The 18,526-nt window shown below is 33.9% G+C and overlaps 1 protein-coding gene and 1 long non-coding RNA gene across 4 annotated transcripts in view; one reads left to right on the plus strand and one right to left on the minus strand.

The window, feature by feature from the left end:
- The window catches only part of LOC110448352, a 34,381-nt gene extending 23,342 nt beyond the window's left edge, over positions 1–11,039 (minus strand). For both annotated transcript variants that reach the window (XR_002462714.1, XR_002462713.1), the window contains exons 1-2: positions 10,990–11,039; positions 8,522–8,666 (exon numbers count right to left, since the gene is read on the minus strand). This is a non-coding gene — a long non-coding RNA (uncharacterized LOC110448352). The remainder of the gene's footprint in view (positions 1–8,521; positions 8,667–10,989) is intronic.
- The window catches only part of LOC110448350, a 106,220-nt gene continuing 94,967 nt past the window's right edge, over positions 7,274–18,526 (plus strand). For both annotated transcript variants that reach the window (XM_021494533.1, XM_021494534.1), the window contains exon 1: positions 7,274–7,715. In XM_021494533.1, the coding sequence (XP_021350208.1) occupies positions 7,651–7,715 (65 nt within the window). In that variant the 5' untranslated portion in view covers positions 7,274–7,650. The remainder of the gene's footprint in view (positions 7,716–18,526) is intronic.

Consider the following 18,526-nt stretch of genomic DNA (forward strand, 5'->3'; position numbering starts at 1 on the left):
TTGACACCTTCACAAGTGTTATTGGCATGAAATCAGAAGAAGAGATAACAATTTATGGGGTATTGACTACAGACACTAACCCCAAATGGTCACTGGAGGATTGTGATAAAAGGAGTTGTGTCCCCTTGGGCAACTTCACGGCCGGCTGCCATTGTACTTTTGAAGTGCATTTAACAGTATAGTTTAATCATGATGTAGGAATAAGGCACGTGCCAAACTTTTTCATTTATCTGATAAGTTTGCCGAACAAATAAACCTTTTTCCCACTTTCCGTATTAAGTTACAATATTTGTTTTTCGGTCATTTAATACGATGACTTGTTTAACAGAAAATTTAATTATACAAAATACTGCTATTTTTTTCCCGTGTATCTGTGATATTTGATGTGAAACCCTGTTGAAATATAAAATCAAAGATGGACCATGTTTACGTAAACATTCTCTCGGGACCCAGGGAGCTGGAGTACCAGAGGACATCAAAAACCTTCGCATCTAGTCGTATTACTACTCCATCTGATTAAACGTAGGCACAGTTTCTCTCAAATCCTGACATGTTTTAGGCCCAACTATTGGCTTTCTTGTACCCCAGACAGCATTCTTGAAATAAATATATTATGACATTACTTACAAGGAAATTGTAAAATGACATAAGCTAGGAGGGCCTGGTGCCACATGCTTTGACAGAATTGTCGGAAAAAATTGATTTTCTTTCCGAGTTAATGGAACCAAGTTTAAAGAATTATTTCTATTCATCACAGAACTATCTGTGACTTTGCCCGCGTATATAGCAGTTTCACATCCATCTATCTATTTATTTGACGGAAGGGAAATTGGAAAGAAAAAAATTGAATGACTTAGAAGAAACCGAATTTTATGCATATACAGAGAGTTAAGAAATTTTTCAAATGTATTTTTTTTTTTTTGGTGTGATTGGATATCAATATAATAGCTTTACTGTTGGGTAGTGCATGATGCTTGAGAATATTTTATCTATCCTGAATAAGCCCACAGGTATTGATATATTGTTAGAATATATAAGTAAAACAGGTCTTGTTTAATTAATGACAAGGAAACATGGGCAAATTCTTAACTAAACCTACCTTTAGTGACACCGAAATAATTCTAAAACTTACCATCATATTGTTTTCTAAATATTGATGAGAAGTATTATGGTATGGCCTCTGTTTGTCCAATCTTCATAAAAAAAAATTAATCTGCATTTTAACGTCCTAAAATTTCATCATATTTTAAGAAACATGGTCAACATCTACGGCATACTAAAGCTTCTAGTGTGAAATTGAGCAAAGTGTACATAACTAATTAGCATACTACATTTTGATTGGTTGATGGTAACTTTTACATTCCAGAAGAAATTTGCTCAGTAACAGCTTTTGATGAAACTTGCTCAGCATCTATTATTGTAAACTCAGAGTAAATGCCATGCATTAATCAATAAGCATACTGCAGGCTGATTATCAGATTTCTAATATTAATCTTGCAGTTTTGTGTTTGTTTTATATATATATATTCTGAGATATTTAGATAAAATTACACATTTAAAAAATTTGAATAAACTATTCTTTCAGCTAACTTTAAATAACTGCCTCAGATATTTAAAAGATTTTTTTTCTTAAGATATTTGACAAACTGTTCAGATCATTCAGCAGAATTATTTTACAGAAAAATATGTTTTAATGAGTGACCGTTTTATCTTAACCACTTGGTACTTTCACCTCTCTATGAGGTTTGTCTACTGGTCGCTTGATGAACCTCTAAAGAAGTGAAATGTATGAGGGATGAATTACTATAAGAAACACTATTTCTTTTATAATTTTACCATCACAAGAATCAAAACAAAACACTGAAGACTTAATCTCGCTAGTACTTTTACCAATATTAGGGTCTTTTCGGGCTATGTATATATATATATATTTCTTTTCTGTGACTTATGTTTCATCATTATCAATCACAGCTAAAAGGTCAAAGTCTTACCAGTACTATAAACTGATAAAAGATCTACTTGTAACTTAAGATTTTCTACAGATGCAACGGAACTTGTCTCAAAGTTTCCTTTGAAAGAGGTTTCTGTTTAGAAACTGACATGTATGTGGTGAGAAGATGGATAAGCTATCTGCTAAGAGCTGAACAGCCTACCATAGTTAAGTTGAGTATGATCCTTGCTGGTCTACAAAAAACTATTCAATATCTGTCAGAGTCTAACCCATGACTTTTCTGTCAACAGCAAAACAATTCCTACAGCTGCACAAATCCTTAGCCCTTTTCTGTCAATTGAAGACAATTCCACTACAACCGTGCGGTTCAAACCTCCAACCTCACCTTTTTTAACAACATAGACCATTCAACAAATATGGGATTGAATATCATATCAAGCCTTTCTGACAACAACAGTATACTCTGTAATTTTGTAAGTCAAACCCAAACCTTTCTGTCTACAGTAGAACATTCTACAACTGTGGGAGACAAACCCCAACTTTTCTGTCTGCAGTAGAACATTCTACAACTGTGGGAGACAAACCCCAACTTTTCTGTCTGCAGTAGAACATTCTACAACTGTGGGAGACAAACCCCAACTTTTCATTCTACAGTAGAATATTCTACTACTGTGGGAGACAAACCTCAACCTTTCTGTCAACAGTAGAACATTCTACAACTGTGGGAGATAAACCCCAACCTTTCTGTCAACAGTAGAACATATTTTACAATTGCAGGAGTCAAACTCTAACCTTTCTGTCACAACAGGGGAACAAATAAAAACTGTGAAAGACAAATCCCAAACTTTCCACCAATAGTAGAACATCCTACAACTGTTGGTGTCAAACCCCAACATTTCAATAAACAAAAGAACATTCAACCTTTCTGTCATTAGTAAAACATTCTACAACTGTGAGAGACGTACCCTTACCTTTCTGTCAACAGTAGAACATTCTACAATTGAAGGAGTCAAATCTTAACCTTTCTGTCAATAATAGAACATTCTACAACTGTGAAAGACAAACCCCAACCTTTCTATTAACTGGAGAACATTCATTGAGACAAACCCTTACTTTTCTGTCAACAGTAGAACATTCTACAATTGAAGGGGACAAACCCCAACCTTTCTGTCTACAGTAGAACATTCTACAATTGAAGGAGACAAACCCTTACCTTTCTGTCAACAGTAGAACATTCTACAACTGTGGAAGACACACCCAAACTTTTCTGTCTACAGTAGAACATTCGACAACTGTGGGAGACAAACCCCAACTGTTCTGTCTACAGTAGAACATTCTACAATTGAAGAAGACAAGCCCTTACCTTTCTGTCAATAATAGAACATGCTACAACTGTGAAAGACAAACCCCAACCTTTCTATTAACTGGAGAACATTCATTGAGACAAACTCTTACTTTTCTGTCAACAGTAGAACTTTCTACAATCAAAGGGGACAAACCCAAACCTTTATGTCAACAGTAGAACATTCTACAACTGTGAGAGACAAACCCAAACCTTTCTGTCAACAGTAGAACATTCTACAATTGAAGGGGACTAACACCAACCTTTTTGTCAACAGTAGAACATTCTACAATTGAAGGGGACAAACCCCAACATTTCTGTCGAGAGTACAACATTCTACAATTGAAGGGGACTAACACCAACCTTTCTGTCAACAGTAGAACATTCTACAACTGTGGGAGACAACCCCCAACGTTTCTGTCAACAGTATAACATTCTACAACTGTGAGAGACAAACCCCAACATTTCTGTCAACAGTAGAACATTCTACAATTGTGAAAATAAAACCCCAATTTCAATCAAAATTTAAACGTTTTACAACTGTGTGATTTAATTAGATTACTTTAAAGAAATGATAATGTGAAATAGTCCTGATGCCACATGTATTAGGATACAAAATGTAAAACTTATAAAACCTTTGCTAGGTGAAAAATATTGATTTTAAATGTACCATATATTTTTGTTACAGACCGACACTTTTCCTTTTTTCACAAAATGATAGTGTTTTCTAAAATAAATGATGGAGTTATGCATCATTTTTAGGAAAGATAGGTGAATTTCATGGAATCGAAAATAAAACAAATCAAGTTTAATGGTTGATAGGTGGGGAAGGAGGGGGAGACAACAATGATTTTGTCATTTGATATTTTGAATCAAAAGACCATTTAACTGAGAATAAAGTGAATGTATAATAGAGAATGTTTTCCTTCAAGGCTTCTTGTAAATTGGGAGGAAAAATGTGGGGACCTCAAAGGAACCTGAAAAAGTGGTAGTCTTCAATTGAGAGACTGTTTATTCATACTATTTTAAGGTTTGTTTTTTTTCAATTTGAAAAACTCAGTATGAACTTATATAATTTAATACATTTAACAACTACAATCACTATTATCTTGATACATTACTAAAATTCATTTTTCATGATGGTGGTCTCAAAAAATGTTGTTTGCTTTAACTTGTTAATAAATAAAGTCTAAAATGGACCTGTTTGAATTAAATTGATTAAAGCACTCATGATCTGGCATTTTTATTCAGTGATATGCGTTAGATATGTAGCACCACTCTTAACCCATTCACCCCTAAAGTCACACATTTGAACCTTACCATATCAAAGACTGGGCAAGTCCAGTTTAAATATGTAGGGGTGAATGAGTTAATGACATCACAAAAAGACGATGAGGTGATATCATGAGTTTAAAATGGCAGCGTTTTTGTCTCCTAAATTTTGTGAAAACTTCATATTTTATATAGTTAGATAAATCATACAATAAAATCTATCTCAAAAGTTGTTTCCGCTACTATGTCTGAGTTTTCACAAAACTCGCTCAAATCAGTTTAGAACAGTTGTATATACATGTAATGATACTTATGAAATTAATTCATGATAAATTTATCCTTCAAAATTCATATTTCATGAAATTTTCAAATTTGGGAGATTTTAACATTCACTGTTGCTAATTGAACAATCAGTGATTACTGGCAAAATGGCTGTATTGCATATTTTGAACCAGAAGAATTCTGATGTGTAATGGGAAAAAAATGGTGAAATTATAGAGAATATGACAAATAAATAATTATATATGTGATTTAAAATTTCATAAGATTTCATTGAACATCGGGAATAAATAATCAGAGATTTAATAATAACTCTTTATTGTTAATAAAATGTGTGCTTTATATTTGTGTTTCAAAAGCTTGTTTCATGCATTGAAATTACATTTTTATTTTTAACAAATTCCTTATTCCATATTTTATATCTGGGCAGCACATTTTTATAAAGCCAACTTTTTAAATTTACAGATATGAAACATAATTAATAATTCATCAGAAATGCCTTGAAACTGAAAATATATCTTAAACTGTATTTCATTTTTCACAGAATGACTGGCAGATTTGAGAAGTCATTTTATGGTCAGAAAAATAATTTAAATGTTAAGCTTTTAAAAACAAATTGATAGAAATTAGAAAAGAAACTAAAGATAAAAAAAAATAACCCTTTATCACTTTGGATTTTAAAGAATTGTTGAAAACATTTTCTTTAATGTTATAAGATGAAATGCTGTTTAACATACAGAGATGTTTTTATTTTCTATTTATCATAAACTGCATTTCTATTACAATTTAAAATGTTTGAAATAACAACAGCTATCTCCTGTTTGTACACATTCTATAGAAAACCATTGACATTAACTAGAGGTCAAGTGGTCAAGCTTTGTCCAGCAATGGTCAAGACCAGAATATAACTGGACATAGAGTGGACACAATTCCTAGCAAACTAATAAATATCTTGTGTAAATTTGTGAATATTTATTGACAGGTTTAAGCCAAGTTCTGCAACAAAATCCTTTTTCTGAGGAAAGGAAGAAAGGAGGGAGATAGTTTCCGTGGGGAAATTGCTCCAAGACCTGGAGGAACACTGCGGTTATAAAGGTACTTATTATTGCTTTTTATCATAGTAATATTATTCAGAGATATATATCAAAAAAGGACATAATTATTTCATATTTGGAAACAACATACTATCAAATAATGGAACAATATGAATTGAAAAAAAAATTTGCAATTGATAGTATATTGATAGTATTTTTATATTAATTCTCTTCCAAGGTTTTTGAAACATTATCTTTCATCTTAGTGTTAATGCTTAAGTAAAAGATGAAATTTTTACAAACCTCGGAAGAGAATTAATATCAATGTATAATCAATAAATGTTAATAAATGGAGCAATTGAAACAGGAAAATTTTCAGAATCAATTAATTGGTAAGGTATTGTATATTTAAGTTCTGATGGTAATTAGAAACGTTCAAGACCATATGTCACATAAAATCATACAGACGAACAGTACTTGTATTCCTTGAAAATCAAATAACGGGGAATCAAATATATAACCTAATGATTCACTTAAGATAAATGGTTTTAATTTGACACAGAAATAATTTTAAATTTTCGTTGTTTGTAATTTCTAAGGTGAGTAAACTGTAGTAGTAACAAAGATGGGATGGTCAAGCAGTGTCCAGTTGAGTGGGCGGGTCAGCGGACCCAGTGGCTAAAGGTGAGTAGGTGTCGACCAGATGGATCAGACAGTGTGATGTCACGTCTTTTGTGTGGTGTAGTAATGTAATTTCACCTCGGCACAGGTACATTATCGAAATTATCACCCAGGTAATCACGACCATTCTCAATGGTTTGTCGCCAAATACGATTATTCTCGTAACACCCCAGAGCTTAAATGGCTCACAAATTATCACGCTAAGAGCATTACCTTGCTCAAACTTAAATAAAAAAAAATCAGGAAAAATACAGCACAGATTTAAAATGCTAGAGTATTGATCGGTGATTAATTAGAAAGAAGAAAATTTGACTTGATATGATGAGATGTCTGTAAAGATTGAGATGTAATGCTAATTCTAGGGTCATCCCAGAACTATATGGAAAAGGTGAAGGTTCCCTGTTAGCATTAGGTCTGCTCCAGTCTGTTTGAATAGGTGGGTTTTGTATGGGATGAATGGTATAATGGTCAGAAGTCGGGTTACTGTCACACTACAGAATTGTACCCCAAGGGGAGCCATTCATTCATACCGAACCTACACCTGTTAAATGAACACGGTAAATACCAGTAGATTTAAGGCACGGGGATAACAATGCAGCCTCACAGCAGGTGATTGGCCGCCCATAATCAGCAGGGCGGGATAAACGTAGAGGGGGCGTGGTGTATTGATTGTTGACGGTCGCGTGGCTGAGAATAGTTAGCATGAAACTTGCATAGGAGATTGTGAGTGAACATGATCGGAATTGTCAGAGAGGCTATGTCCACGACCATATTTATATTACATATAATGTATTCATTTTTATCAGATCAACAGTGACAAGTCCATATGTAATTCGCGTACCAGTGATTTTGTTTTAATTTAGGCCACTCATGTTCAATTCTTCGCAAAGAAGGTCATGAATGAATGCTGTCAATATAATCATAGTCGCTAGTCGTCTTGAAAAAATCTCAAGATGCCGAAAGTTCACGGCAGGCAGGATGCTTAACTTCCGCCGGGATGGGGAAAAATATTTGCAAAGTTTCGCTGAGGTGATACCGCTGCCAATGTTGGGTTTGTGTGTTGTTTAAAAAAAAAAAGGAATCTTCGGCTAATGGTGGAAGACTGGGTGATAAAAACCATGTATGCCACTAAACGAAGAAGAAGGACTGTTAAAAGGTAAGGCTACAATCACGGTCCTCGACATGCTTAGTGCTACCCCGATGGTCCGCTCTTACAGTAGACGCAAGAGAAAGTCATATTTAGACCGAACAAAAACTATTCGGTTTTTCCGTTTACTCAAAACTTCACAGTTAGTTAACCATGATATTTTAACTCGGATTTAATTATTTCTTCTATTATTTAAATGAATCCTGAGAAAAAATATCAATTTTGGGTTTGATTGCCATTTTGCATACATCTTTAGTTATAGTAAATAAACATATTCTGTTCGGATAATAGGATATGTGTATTTTTATTTAAATATTTCCTTTATTCAATAGAATAACTTGCAATTTTTGTTCGACTTTGTGTTTTTATTGTACATAAAAATCACATTTCACACAAATAAATTGAATTATTACAAAATATTTAAATTTTAATCATTCAAATCAATTAGGAAATTATTTGATGATGGACTATTTGAAGGTTTGATCATTTATTCCCCCAAGACCCTATGATATTTCAGTTAAAACATTACATGTCATCTTGAACAGAGAAAATATCTTAGATTAAAGATGCAGATATATATATATATTATCTCTGCAAGCGAAAATAAAAAAAGAAGAAAAATACAACTTCATATTTGATTATGACATCATGAACAATTTATTTGCGTTTTAACCTGATCGTAGTATTACACTAAGCGTACACTGCACATCTCATTAACTAGAATAATTGAGAGATCATATATTCTTGCGGATAGCGATCTCAACAAACAGAAATTAGACTTGAAAATGGAATGAATTTGAACCCATTAAACAGACCTGAATACCTTGAGGTGTAGTGGCAGTGCGACAGTCCTAGGTTTTGTTGTATTCCCGGTTCATCGGCCGTGACGAGCTTGTGCCTTTTCATTGTCATAGTCCTTTTGTTTCGATATAATTTCTCTTCTTCCTGGCGATATAAATTCTGAAAATTGAGACATTAACATCAAAATACCTCATTTTATGATCAGGATCACCTGTGCTGATGTTTTGATATTTTTAAAAATCCAGATTATTTTTTTATTTTTTTCATAGCCGGGAGCTTAAGGGGGAGATCACTATTGATCCCATACAGATAAGGGCATCGCCGTTGTTTTGCGAGGGGCATATGGCAAAAAGACACAACATCACCCACGACCTAATTACCCCGGCTAATTAATTGTCGCAGTGATAAAGGACTTACGTTATTTTAAGTTCTTGCAGTCTCAGTATAAAACTAATGCATTTTCCATTACAAAATTAAATTCTTTTACCTTATTAAAAATATTTATAGGGAATTTTTATTGGCCGGGAGTAATGTTTCATTTTATTAATGGCTATATCAGAGGACCTTTGTATTTTATAGCCCTTAATTGGAATATCTTTCTTTTTATCGTTATTATTTCCGTGATCATACCGGTAATTAAATTGAAGAACATGTCAACACTGTAAATTATACGATACCTTTGTTGAATAATTTCGTGATGGAAATATGACAGTTGTTTCACATTCCTTTCATCAGATCATGGCATAGCATACATTGTCAGAGGAATACACCTACGTTAAAACCGTCGATTATATTTCCTTTACATAGTTACTCCGACAGGTTCTCTCTAGGTGCATATTATATGATGCATTCATTTAAATGAAAAAAATGGGGAAAAAATAGTTAACAACTTTATACTAAAATTGCATTTAATTTTTGTTCCTCAGCCATATACTCTGTTATTTCTTTTTATAAAAAACAACAATTTGTTATTAAAAAAGAACTAAATACTTGGTGTCTTTCAGTTACTTTTCATAGATTCCTTTAATTTATATCTATTCCAAATTCCCTAATCTTGATATCAATTTTTGTTTTGAATACTGAAAATACATAACTCTCAATGTTAACTACTGTTATTCCCAATCTATAGATACCAGTACTTAAAAAATGTATTTCTTCATCGGTCGTATGTATTGTGGTACCCAAAAAACATGTGTATTTTAATGCATATAGTTAATGTTTTTTGTAAATCGGTTAGTAAATTTTAATATAGTAGCAAGTGTAGAACTAACATCACGGAACACAACTTTGAAAAGAAACAGAATTAATAACATTCATTTAGCTTATGATGAATAAGGTAAAGTTTGAAATACACAAGGATCTGTTAATTTGTAATGATTATCCTTGTCCTAAATGCTTGTGGATAATAGACCACACTTTACTGTTATCCATCTAGCTGAATTAAATAAATAAGGGTGGTAGTGTTAGTTGGTAGGGCAACTAAAAGACTTTTAATTTTTTTTGGGGGGGGGGGGGGGGGGGGGGGGGGGGGGAGGCAGGAGAGGTTTAGATGGTAAGGAAATACCAATGTTAAGGATATCGAATTTCTTATTTATATTTGCAGCAAAAACAAAAAGTATACTTCTATTACCTTGAATGTCATACTGAAAAAAAGTACCTGTAATATGAGAAAATACCATAAAAATTGTTACATGAAAAATCGTGCATCCTTCAGAATAAAGTATCTGTTTATTAATAAACAAACAATTATTTCTTCTGTTAGGAATGCAGATTGTTTTACAAAAAAAATGAGTGTCATTTCACTCTGCTGATACTGAACATTTGGATGTATTAAATATCGTTATTTGAATATAATAATACACCTGCAATAAACAAAACATCATCGAATCAAAGAAATTGTTTACATGTAAAAATATTGGACTTGAAAATGTATTTGTTAACTGACATTTTTCTCGCTATTATCATTAACAAAAATCCTATAGATTTACCTTCTTCTAAAATTCCCTTAAATAAACTTCATTTTCTTATGGTAAAAAATATAATCATAATCATAATCAATTGTTATAAAATATTTTTTATATGAATATTTGAACCCAATTAAATCCCTGTGTCTTGTTCAGTGAGGAGGGTATTTAAGTACAACAGGGAAGTGAAGACGCGAGATGGAGACCGTATTTTAACATGATCAGTAATTTAGTTATCATATGCCAGACATTATCGTCTATTATAATCTGTTACATGTGATTAAACATATCTGATATTTTCGGGCGAAGCTTTCTAAAAAGCCATCCACTGCGAGGATATTTATATTATGATGTGATGAATTACAGCCGAGTGTAGTTGGCACGATGACATTGAATAGAAGGAATCCCTTTCTACTTTGTCGCGGCATTCATATAATTTAGTCTTTGACTCATAATGTATTTTTATGTAAAAACAACATGGAAAGAAAATTGAAATTGGAAGTGAATTAGATCTGCACCTCCGAACATCAATACGAAACCCAAATCATGGAAGTCGACCCATCTGTCGGCACTCTTGATTTAGATGAAATATTAAAATCAATGTCGCAGGTATGTTTTATTGAGGGGGAGCCGACTCGGTAATGACTTAGTAGAAATGATTGTTGTGGTGTGTCTGCTACAGGCGAAAGTCTGTGTTTACGGAATACAGGTATAATTCACATGTCACGCCCCACTGAATCGCCAGCATATCAACATTTGTTATCGCCGAGGTTTTGTGTTCAATCACTATAACTGTTCAATGAATTGCCATCGATTTTCTATTGAATTAATATTTGATATATACAATTTACAGTCCAATTATTTTGTAATTTCGTGGAAGCTGAATATCTCATTCTTCTATTTTCCTTTTGTTTGTTATCGGTAGGATTTTTCTTCGCAATCAAAGGACTAATCCAGTAATTTTGTAGTATCAACAAACAGATGAATTTTATTTTTAAACATTCATTGTTAAAAAGATGTTTGTTTATCGTCAGAAAGATTGTTATTGTAATAACTGTATAAAAAATATATTTTAATATCAACTTGTTTATTAGTTGTCAAATAACGTATTTAATTGTATTGATATTATCAAAATAGTAAACATTAATTGACAAGTTAGTAGTTTCAAGATAAAAAGAGTCCGATAACATTGTGTGTTTTAAATTATCAAAAAAGGAGAAATTTGATTAGGAACGTATACAATGTAATATTTTATTGGTAACTCTTGCAAGATATGTTATAAAAATAGGAATACAGAAGAAATGTCACATTTAAATTAACATGGAAATAGTCCAAAAAACACAAGTGTTTGAAATATTTTCCTTGTTAAGTGTATTGATTTTTTTATCTTTAAATCCTAAAACAGAACACATTTCTACAGAATTATTAACTTACATCATATTATGGATGTGTTTCATTGTCAGTAAATGTTTTGTGTGCTGAAATGTTAAGTAAACAATTTTCCTTGTGGATGCTTTTACTCACGAGTAGAAAATTGTATTAGAATACGCTACAGTTAAAATAATTTCATCCTAAAGATTATGAATTGTTGGGATCAGTTAAAATAATTTCATCCTAAAGATTATGAAATGTTGGGATCAGTTAAAAATAATTCCATCCTAAAGATTACGGAATGTTGGGATCAGTTAAAATAATTTCATCCTAAATATTATGAAATGTTGGGATCAGTTAAAAAACCTGTTCAGACATTTCCCGTGAATTATTGAACATTGATACATAGTTAACATTCTGAATAACAATTCAGTCTTCACATCACGTGTATAAAAAAAGGGTTGTTTAAAAGATAATAGATACATTGAGAATACCACTAACCTGATAGAAAAACAACATTTAAACAATTGCTATGTTCAAGAAAAGGGAATATACAGTCATTGACCATGGAGGAGGTCAATACATTTAATCATTAACCATCATGTTTAGGATGATATTGAACTCAGAACAAGTTGATGATGGGGTGTACAGATAGATTGCTTCCTTTCTATGGATGATATTAGGTTTGACTCAGAATCTTTGTGAACCTGATATCGTTTAGGATAACAGTAAACACCTTGAACCATGTAGATTGTCTAGTAAAATGCTGAACCATGTACCTTGTTTTGGATAATACTGAGCCATGTACCTTGTCTAGGAAAATACTGAACTATGTTTATAATGTTAAGGATGATTTTGAACTCTGTACCTTGTTCAGTATGATATTGAACCCTGTACCTCGTTCAGGATGATATTGAACCTTGTACCTGGTTTAGGATGATTTTGAACCCTGTACCTTGTTCAGTATGATATTGAACCCTGTACCTCGTTCAGGATGATACTGAACCTTGTACCTGGTTTAGGATGATTTTGAACCCTGTACCTATGATTTTGAACCCTGTACCTCGTTCAGTATGATATTGAACCTTTTATCTCGTTCAGTATGATTTTGAACCCTGTACCTCGTTCAGGATGATTTTGAACCTTGTACCTGGTTTAGGATGATTTTGAACCCTGAACCTCGTTCAGTATGATATTGAACCCTGTACCAGGATTATTTTGAACCTCGTACCTCGTTCAGGATGATTTTGAACCTTGTACCTCCTTCAGGATCATTTTGAACCCTGTTCCCTGTTCAGTATGATAAATGACTTGGAAGATGATACAGCTGTTTGTTATTTGGAAAGAAATCTAAATAAGTTCACAAATATGAAGATATTTTCTCTGAGCTTTGTCAGACTTCTCTGTAATATTGATGTGGAGCCTATCAATTCTACATGGAATAGGTTGGGTTTTTTTTCAATAGAAACCATTCTTCACAGAACAATGACTAAAGGTTCAGATTTTGATTGTTTATATATATATCAAATATATGTAGGCTTTTTTCATTGAAAATATAATTCTTTTTGGAAATAGATTTGGAAATGGTACATTCTATCATTTTCTTTTTCTGTATAATAAAATTCTCTTTGAGCAGTGGGTTTATGATCAATAACAGTCATCTAAACTCCATTATCAATCAAACTCGTACGGACTATAAAGTCTCTCTACGTCTCAAAGTACACACTTCATAGCACTTTTAGTGTTTCTGATGAGAAAAACAAGGCGAGATTTGTGTACAACTGGATCATCAAATTGCTTCGAAAAATCTGAAACTGAAAGATTGTTTGTAACAAAATTCTGTACAAAATAGTTCTACAGGAGATTGCATTGTGATACAATGTCACTTTCAAATAAACATTGAAAACTGTAAAAAGGAAGACACAAGTAAAACATGACACAGTTTACTGTGTATATTGGCTATAGTGATGGATGTCAATGCCAAGGTTGATTATTGAACTGACAAAAATGTGCCCAGAGCCTCCAGCAGACAGGATTTCCGACAAAATCAGCCACAGATTTGTTTGACTATGGGATAGTCGGAAATTCCTTCCCAATCAAACAATGACATAATTACAATAAAAGAATAACGTGAACAAATCCATCTGTTGTTCACCTATGAAGGTGCAAACTCCCTCCCAAACAAACGTCTGGCTGTCAGGGATTTTATTACAAAGGTGATTCACATAGCCTTCCTCTCAAGCTAATTTGAACACAATTACAGACATGTTATCCCGGTGAGGTATTCATTGTCTTGCCAGCAGACGAACTGACAGCACGGAAAATTGAAAATTCATTTTCTGTCAATGTTAATATTTCTAACACCGTTGTAGGTTCTCTACACTTAAGTATGCAGACAAACATATATGTATTTAGAAATCTCACGGGATGTAGCTACAACTGGAGTATAACAAGTCATTACTGGACTAAACGAGGGACTCCATCTCTACTGGACGCCAGATAAACATTACTTCTGTACATTACATTGTCACTACTGGACAACACCTTGACATGACCACTACATGAAAATACCTGCTACCGGCCCACTTAACTGGACAATACCTTATGACTTGACCACTACCATAGACATGATACCTTGGACATCAGACCACTACTGGACTATATAATTGTATTTGACCACCACCAGGCCATTCCTGCCTTGACCACTACAGGACATATTACGTGAACATCATTACTGGACAACACATTGTTGACATGACCACTAGTGGACATAACCACTATAAGACTTGACCACTGCTGGACAATACCTGGTACACGACGACTACTAGACATAATAAGCTAACATCTGGAATATAATGACCAATCCTGGACTCTACCTTGAGGTATTTCTTCAGAGCATATATATAGACTTATGTGTGTCTCGTTATCTCACATTTCATGGTACATAGTATATAATTCCTTCTCTCATACCAGTAACTATGTACTTTAAGACTCAGTGTTGCATCAGCCAGGAGCTAGTACTTGATGGTAGTCTACCGTTGCCATACCTGGGCCCGTATTGGCAGTGATACATACGATCACAGGTGTAAATACACAAGTTGATCATCCTACCGGTAGTCTTTTCACCTGGCCCGTCGATACAACAATTTCTCCCAGTGTGAATTATTGATACTAATTGCGCTGTGCAGTGTCTGTGATATCGTTTATTGTCATTGGAGCTCAGTACTGTTATCCTTTATTGCCAATAACAGAAATTCATATATTTCACAGATGGAAATGTATATGGACTGTTCTACACTGTTCTATCAATTTACTTCTGTAACTGAAGTTAATTATATGTATTGAGTTTTTGTACTAACTAGAGTAATGATCGGGATATGCAAACAGGAAATATTTGTGTTTATTTTGTTGGTGCTTGCATGATGTCAATGTTTTGTTGACTAAAAATTGTCCTTATACACAATTAAAGTCTTCAAAACACTAATCGTGGAAGTTGTTAACCCTTTGTCAGGAGTTGTGAAAAGGTCCTCACAAATTATCTCTATTAAAGGTATATCTCATATTCTGGAGAGAAAATATCAAATTATTACCCTCAATTGGAGGTAAATTGACCAGCCTGTGCAACTATAAATATTTACATCTAGGATATTTTTCCTTTTCTTTGCTGAAGAGTAAGTTTGTACCATAATTTGCATTTTCAAAGTTGGTTAATAAATTTGATGTTATGATTTATATATTAAAGGTTTAATTCTGATGAAAACAACATTTTTTTTATTCTGTACTGCTTCCAGCATGCACTCAACAACTCACAACTCCAGTAAGTGTTGTGGTACCACCTTTACCACCCTCCCACCTAGAATTAATGTATAAACCACCTACTGCCACACCACCATACACTGCTCAAACTAATCTTGCCCTGCCACCTTGTAGTCTCCCCCCCCCCCCCCCCCCCCCCCCCCCCCCCCCCCNCTCATTCCCAACCTCACTCAACATCTTTAGTTCCACCCTTAATCCACCCACTCATTCCCACCCTCACTCCAACCCCAATCCTACATTTTAACCACCTTTCATCAACCAAAACCCACCCATATCCACCCTTATTCCTACCCCAACCCAACATCTTAATACAAGCTTTCCTCAGCCCACACCCATCCATTAAACAAAAGCATTATTCTCTATATCCTAACCCCTACCCGTCCGATCCCATTGATCTAACGGTGAATTTCAGTGTTATAAAATCTTGCAGCCCCTATACTCCCTTTGCTATACCACCTAAAAACCACACAGCGTTATTGTCAGTACAAGTGTTTTAGGCAGTACCTAGTTTATAGACTGGACTTTCCACTCCAGCCGAAGTAAGACAAAGCGGTAAGCATGTAATCATATAAGATTGGGCCGTAAGTATGCGCCACCATTTATAGGTGGGAAGTGTCTGAATGGGGGAGGTGGCCTGGAACACTGGTCCCCAAGAGTATCGCTCTGTGTGGCGGACTGGGACGTTCAGACAAACCCTTAAAAGTCTTACACATCAACCTCGGGATTGCTTTCCAAACCCATTCATGAAAAAAGTCATTTTTAAGAAACTGACACTGACATATGTAACCCAATAAATCATAAATTCTCAATCGCCTGGCATCTCCGACCATAAATCAGCGACATTAACGTTTTCATTAGAAGGAATTTACATATACGTCTCAATTTGGAAATTTGGCATGATATAAGTAAAATTGTACCTTTCACTGAGCTTGTCTGTAATGGTATTTTAACTCATTATGGCATGATACGTATATTTTCTTACCGGTTCTCTGTTGAATCTCCTACTTGTCCTTCTGTAATCCTTTCTTTATCTACCGTCATTCTCCTTCATTCTTCATTTGTAACCTATCGATCCCTTCTTCTTCACTTTTCTACAATAAAATCTTGTTATATATTGCCGTCATTCGTACAGCAAAATACTGGTGTTATAAAGGGGGGAAATTAAAGAAACCTTGAAATACAGTTTCAGCAAGGTGGCAGATTTTATAAGGGAAATTATAAACAGACCTTCAGCTAGGTCCTACTACATACTTTTCTTGATAAATTTTACAAATTTGTTTGTTGAATACTTGTCTAATATCTATTGGTCCCAGTGGTATGCATGAAATGTTGGGGTTTTTCCCTATTAATCTGGGAAGAAAATATACCAATTGAGACAAAACTTTGCAGGAGTAAACTTCAAATGTTTTGGAGTTTGGCAGAAATATTCAATAATTTCAATGGAATGGGCTCCTATTCAGGAGTAAACAGCAAATTTTGGGAGTTAGGCATAAATGTTAAATAGCTTCAACTGGGAATATGGGGCCCATTATTGGTCCCAAAATGTCCTCAAAAAATCCAATGGCATTGTAACGCTATTAAGATTCCTAAATTGGGTTTGGTATAAAGTCACCCGAGTTTTGGAGGTTTGCACTCCGTCCATCTGCCTGTCCATCCATATGTCACTTTCTGTGGTGCCAAGTTCATACACTCTTTCAGCTGCAACTGCCAATTTCTGTATATGAATATCTCTTGGGAAGATGGAGTGACACATAATGAAATTGAATCTGATGTCCTACTATATATACAGAGTTATGGCCCTTTGTTTATTTTTCGATACCATAGTTTGTAAGGAGGTTGGACACTATGAATTGCTTGCAATTTTTTACCTTGTTAATTGATGATGTCACCTTTAAAAACTACACCCAGACAAATACTTGCCAACTCTCCCTATTTTGGAGGGAGACTCTGCGATTTTGGACCCTTAAATTGAACAATTTCAATACCCAGTAAATGAATTTACTTTTCAACTCTTCCTGTATTCTAGGATCCATTGATTTCATTTGAAAGAACAACTAGAAAAATGTCGTTTTATGGTTAATTCTCTAGGTGTAAATAAACACATTTTGTTATGTTTTTAGTTTTAAGATTGTGGAATCTCCCCAATGGAAATTTTAAAAAGTTGACAAGTTTACTTAGATATTAAAAATGAAAGAAAAGGGAGATAACAAATAAAAATCATGGGTATTTTGTTTCAAATAGCATCTGACCTTAAATCTCAGTTTTCCTTTATGATTCATACGGCAACCCAATGACTGTTATCTATAATAACATGACTGTGTATCAACACTGTATATGTGACTTTAATCGTCACAGGTATTCCAGGGACAAATTCCTGTTTCCTGGACATTTTGTTTTCTATAAGACATTGTCTGCCCTGTAATGGTAGAACCTAATGTACTTTTCAAAAAAAAAGATCCAGGATAAAAAAATGTCTGGACAAATTTTTCAAGGTATTAGCTTGTGGAAAATCTTTGCCATGGCAGTTGAAGTATTACATAGAATTATGATTGCTTGTACACAATGTATTGATGAAAACATTAAAGAGTGTTTATAAAGTCTCACTAAGACATTCACAATGTTTACAAAGTTTCACTTCGATGTTGTACCATGTTTTCAATGTTTCTTTGTGACATATAATATTTAGAATGTTTCATTTTTGCTGTTATACATTGTGCTTCACTGAGACAGACTAGTGTATAGGACGTTTCCCTTACATTTGATGAGAGCTTCCTGCTGAGGTGATGAAGACACGAGTGAAGCTGTGGGTGTTCCTCTCGGTTAGCATCCAGTCACATCCACGTACCCGATGACCCCAAATTAGAACTT

Source organism: Mizuhopecten yessoensis, unplaced genomic scaffold (genome assembly GCF_002113885.1).
Source record: "Mizuhopecten yessoensis strain PY_sf001 unplaced genomic scaffold, ASM211388v2 scaffold4017, whole genome shotgun sequence".
NCBI lineage: Eukaryota > Metazoa > Mollusca > Bivalvia > Pectinida > Pectinidae > Mizuhopecten > Mizuhopecten yessoensis.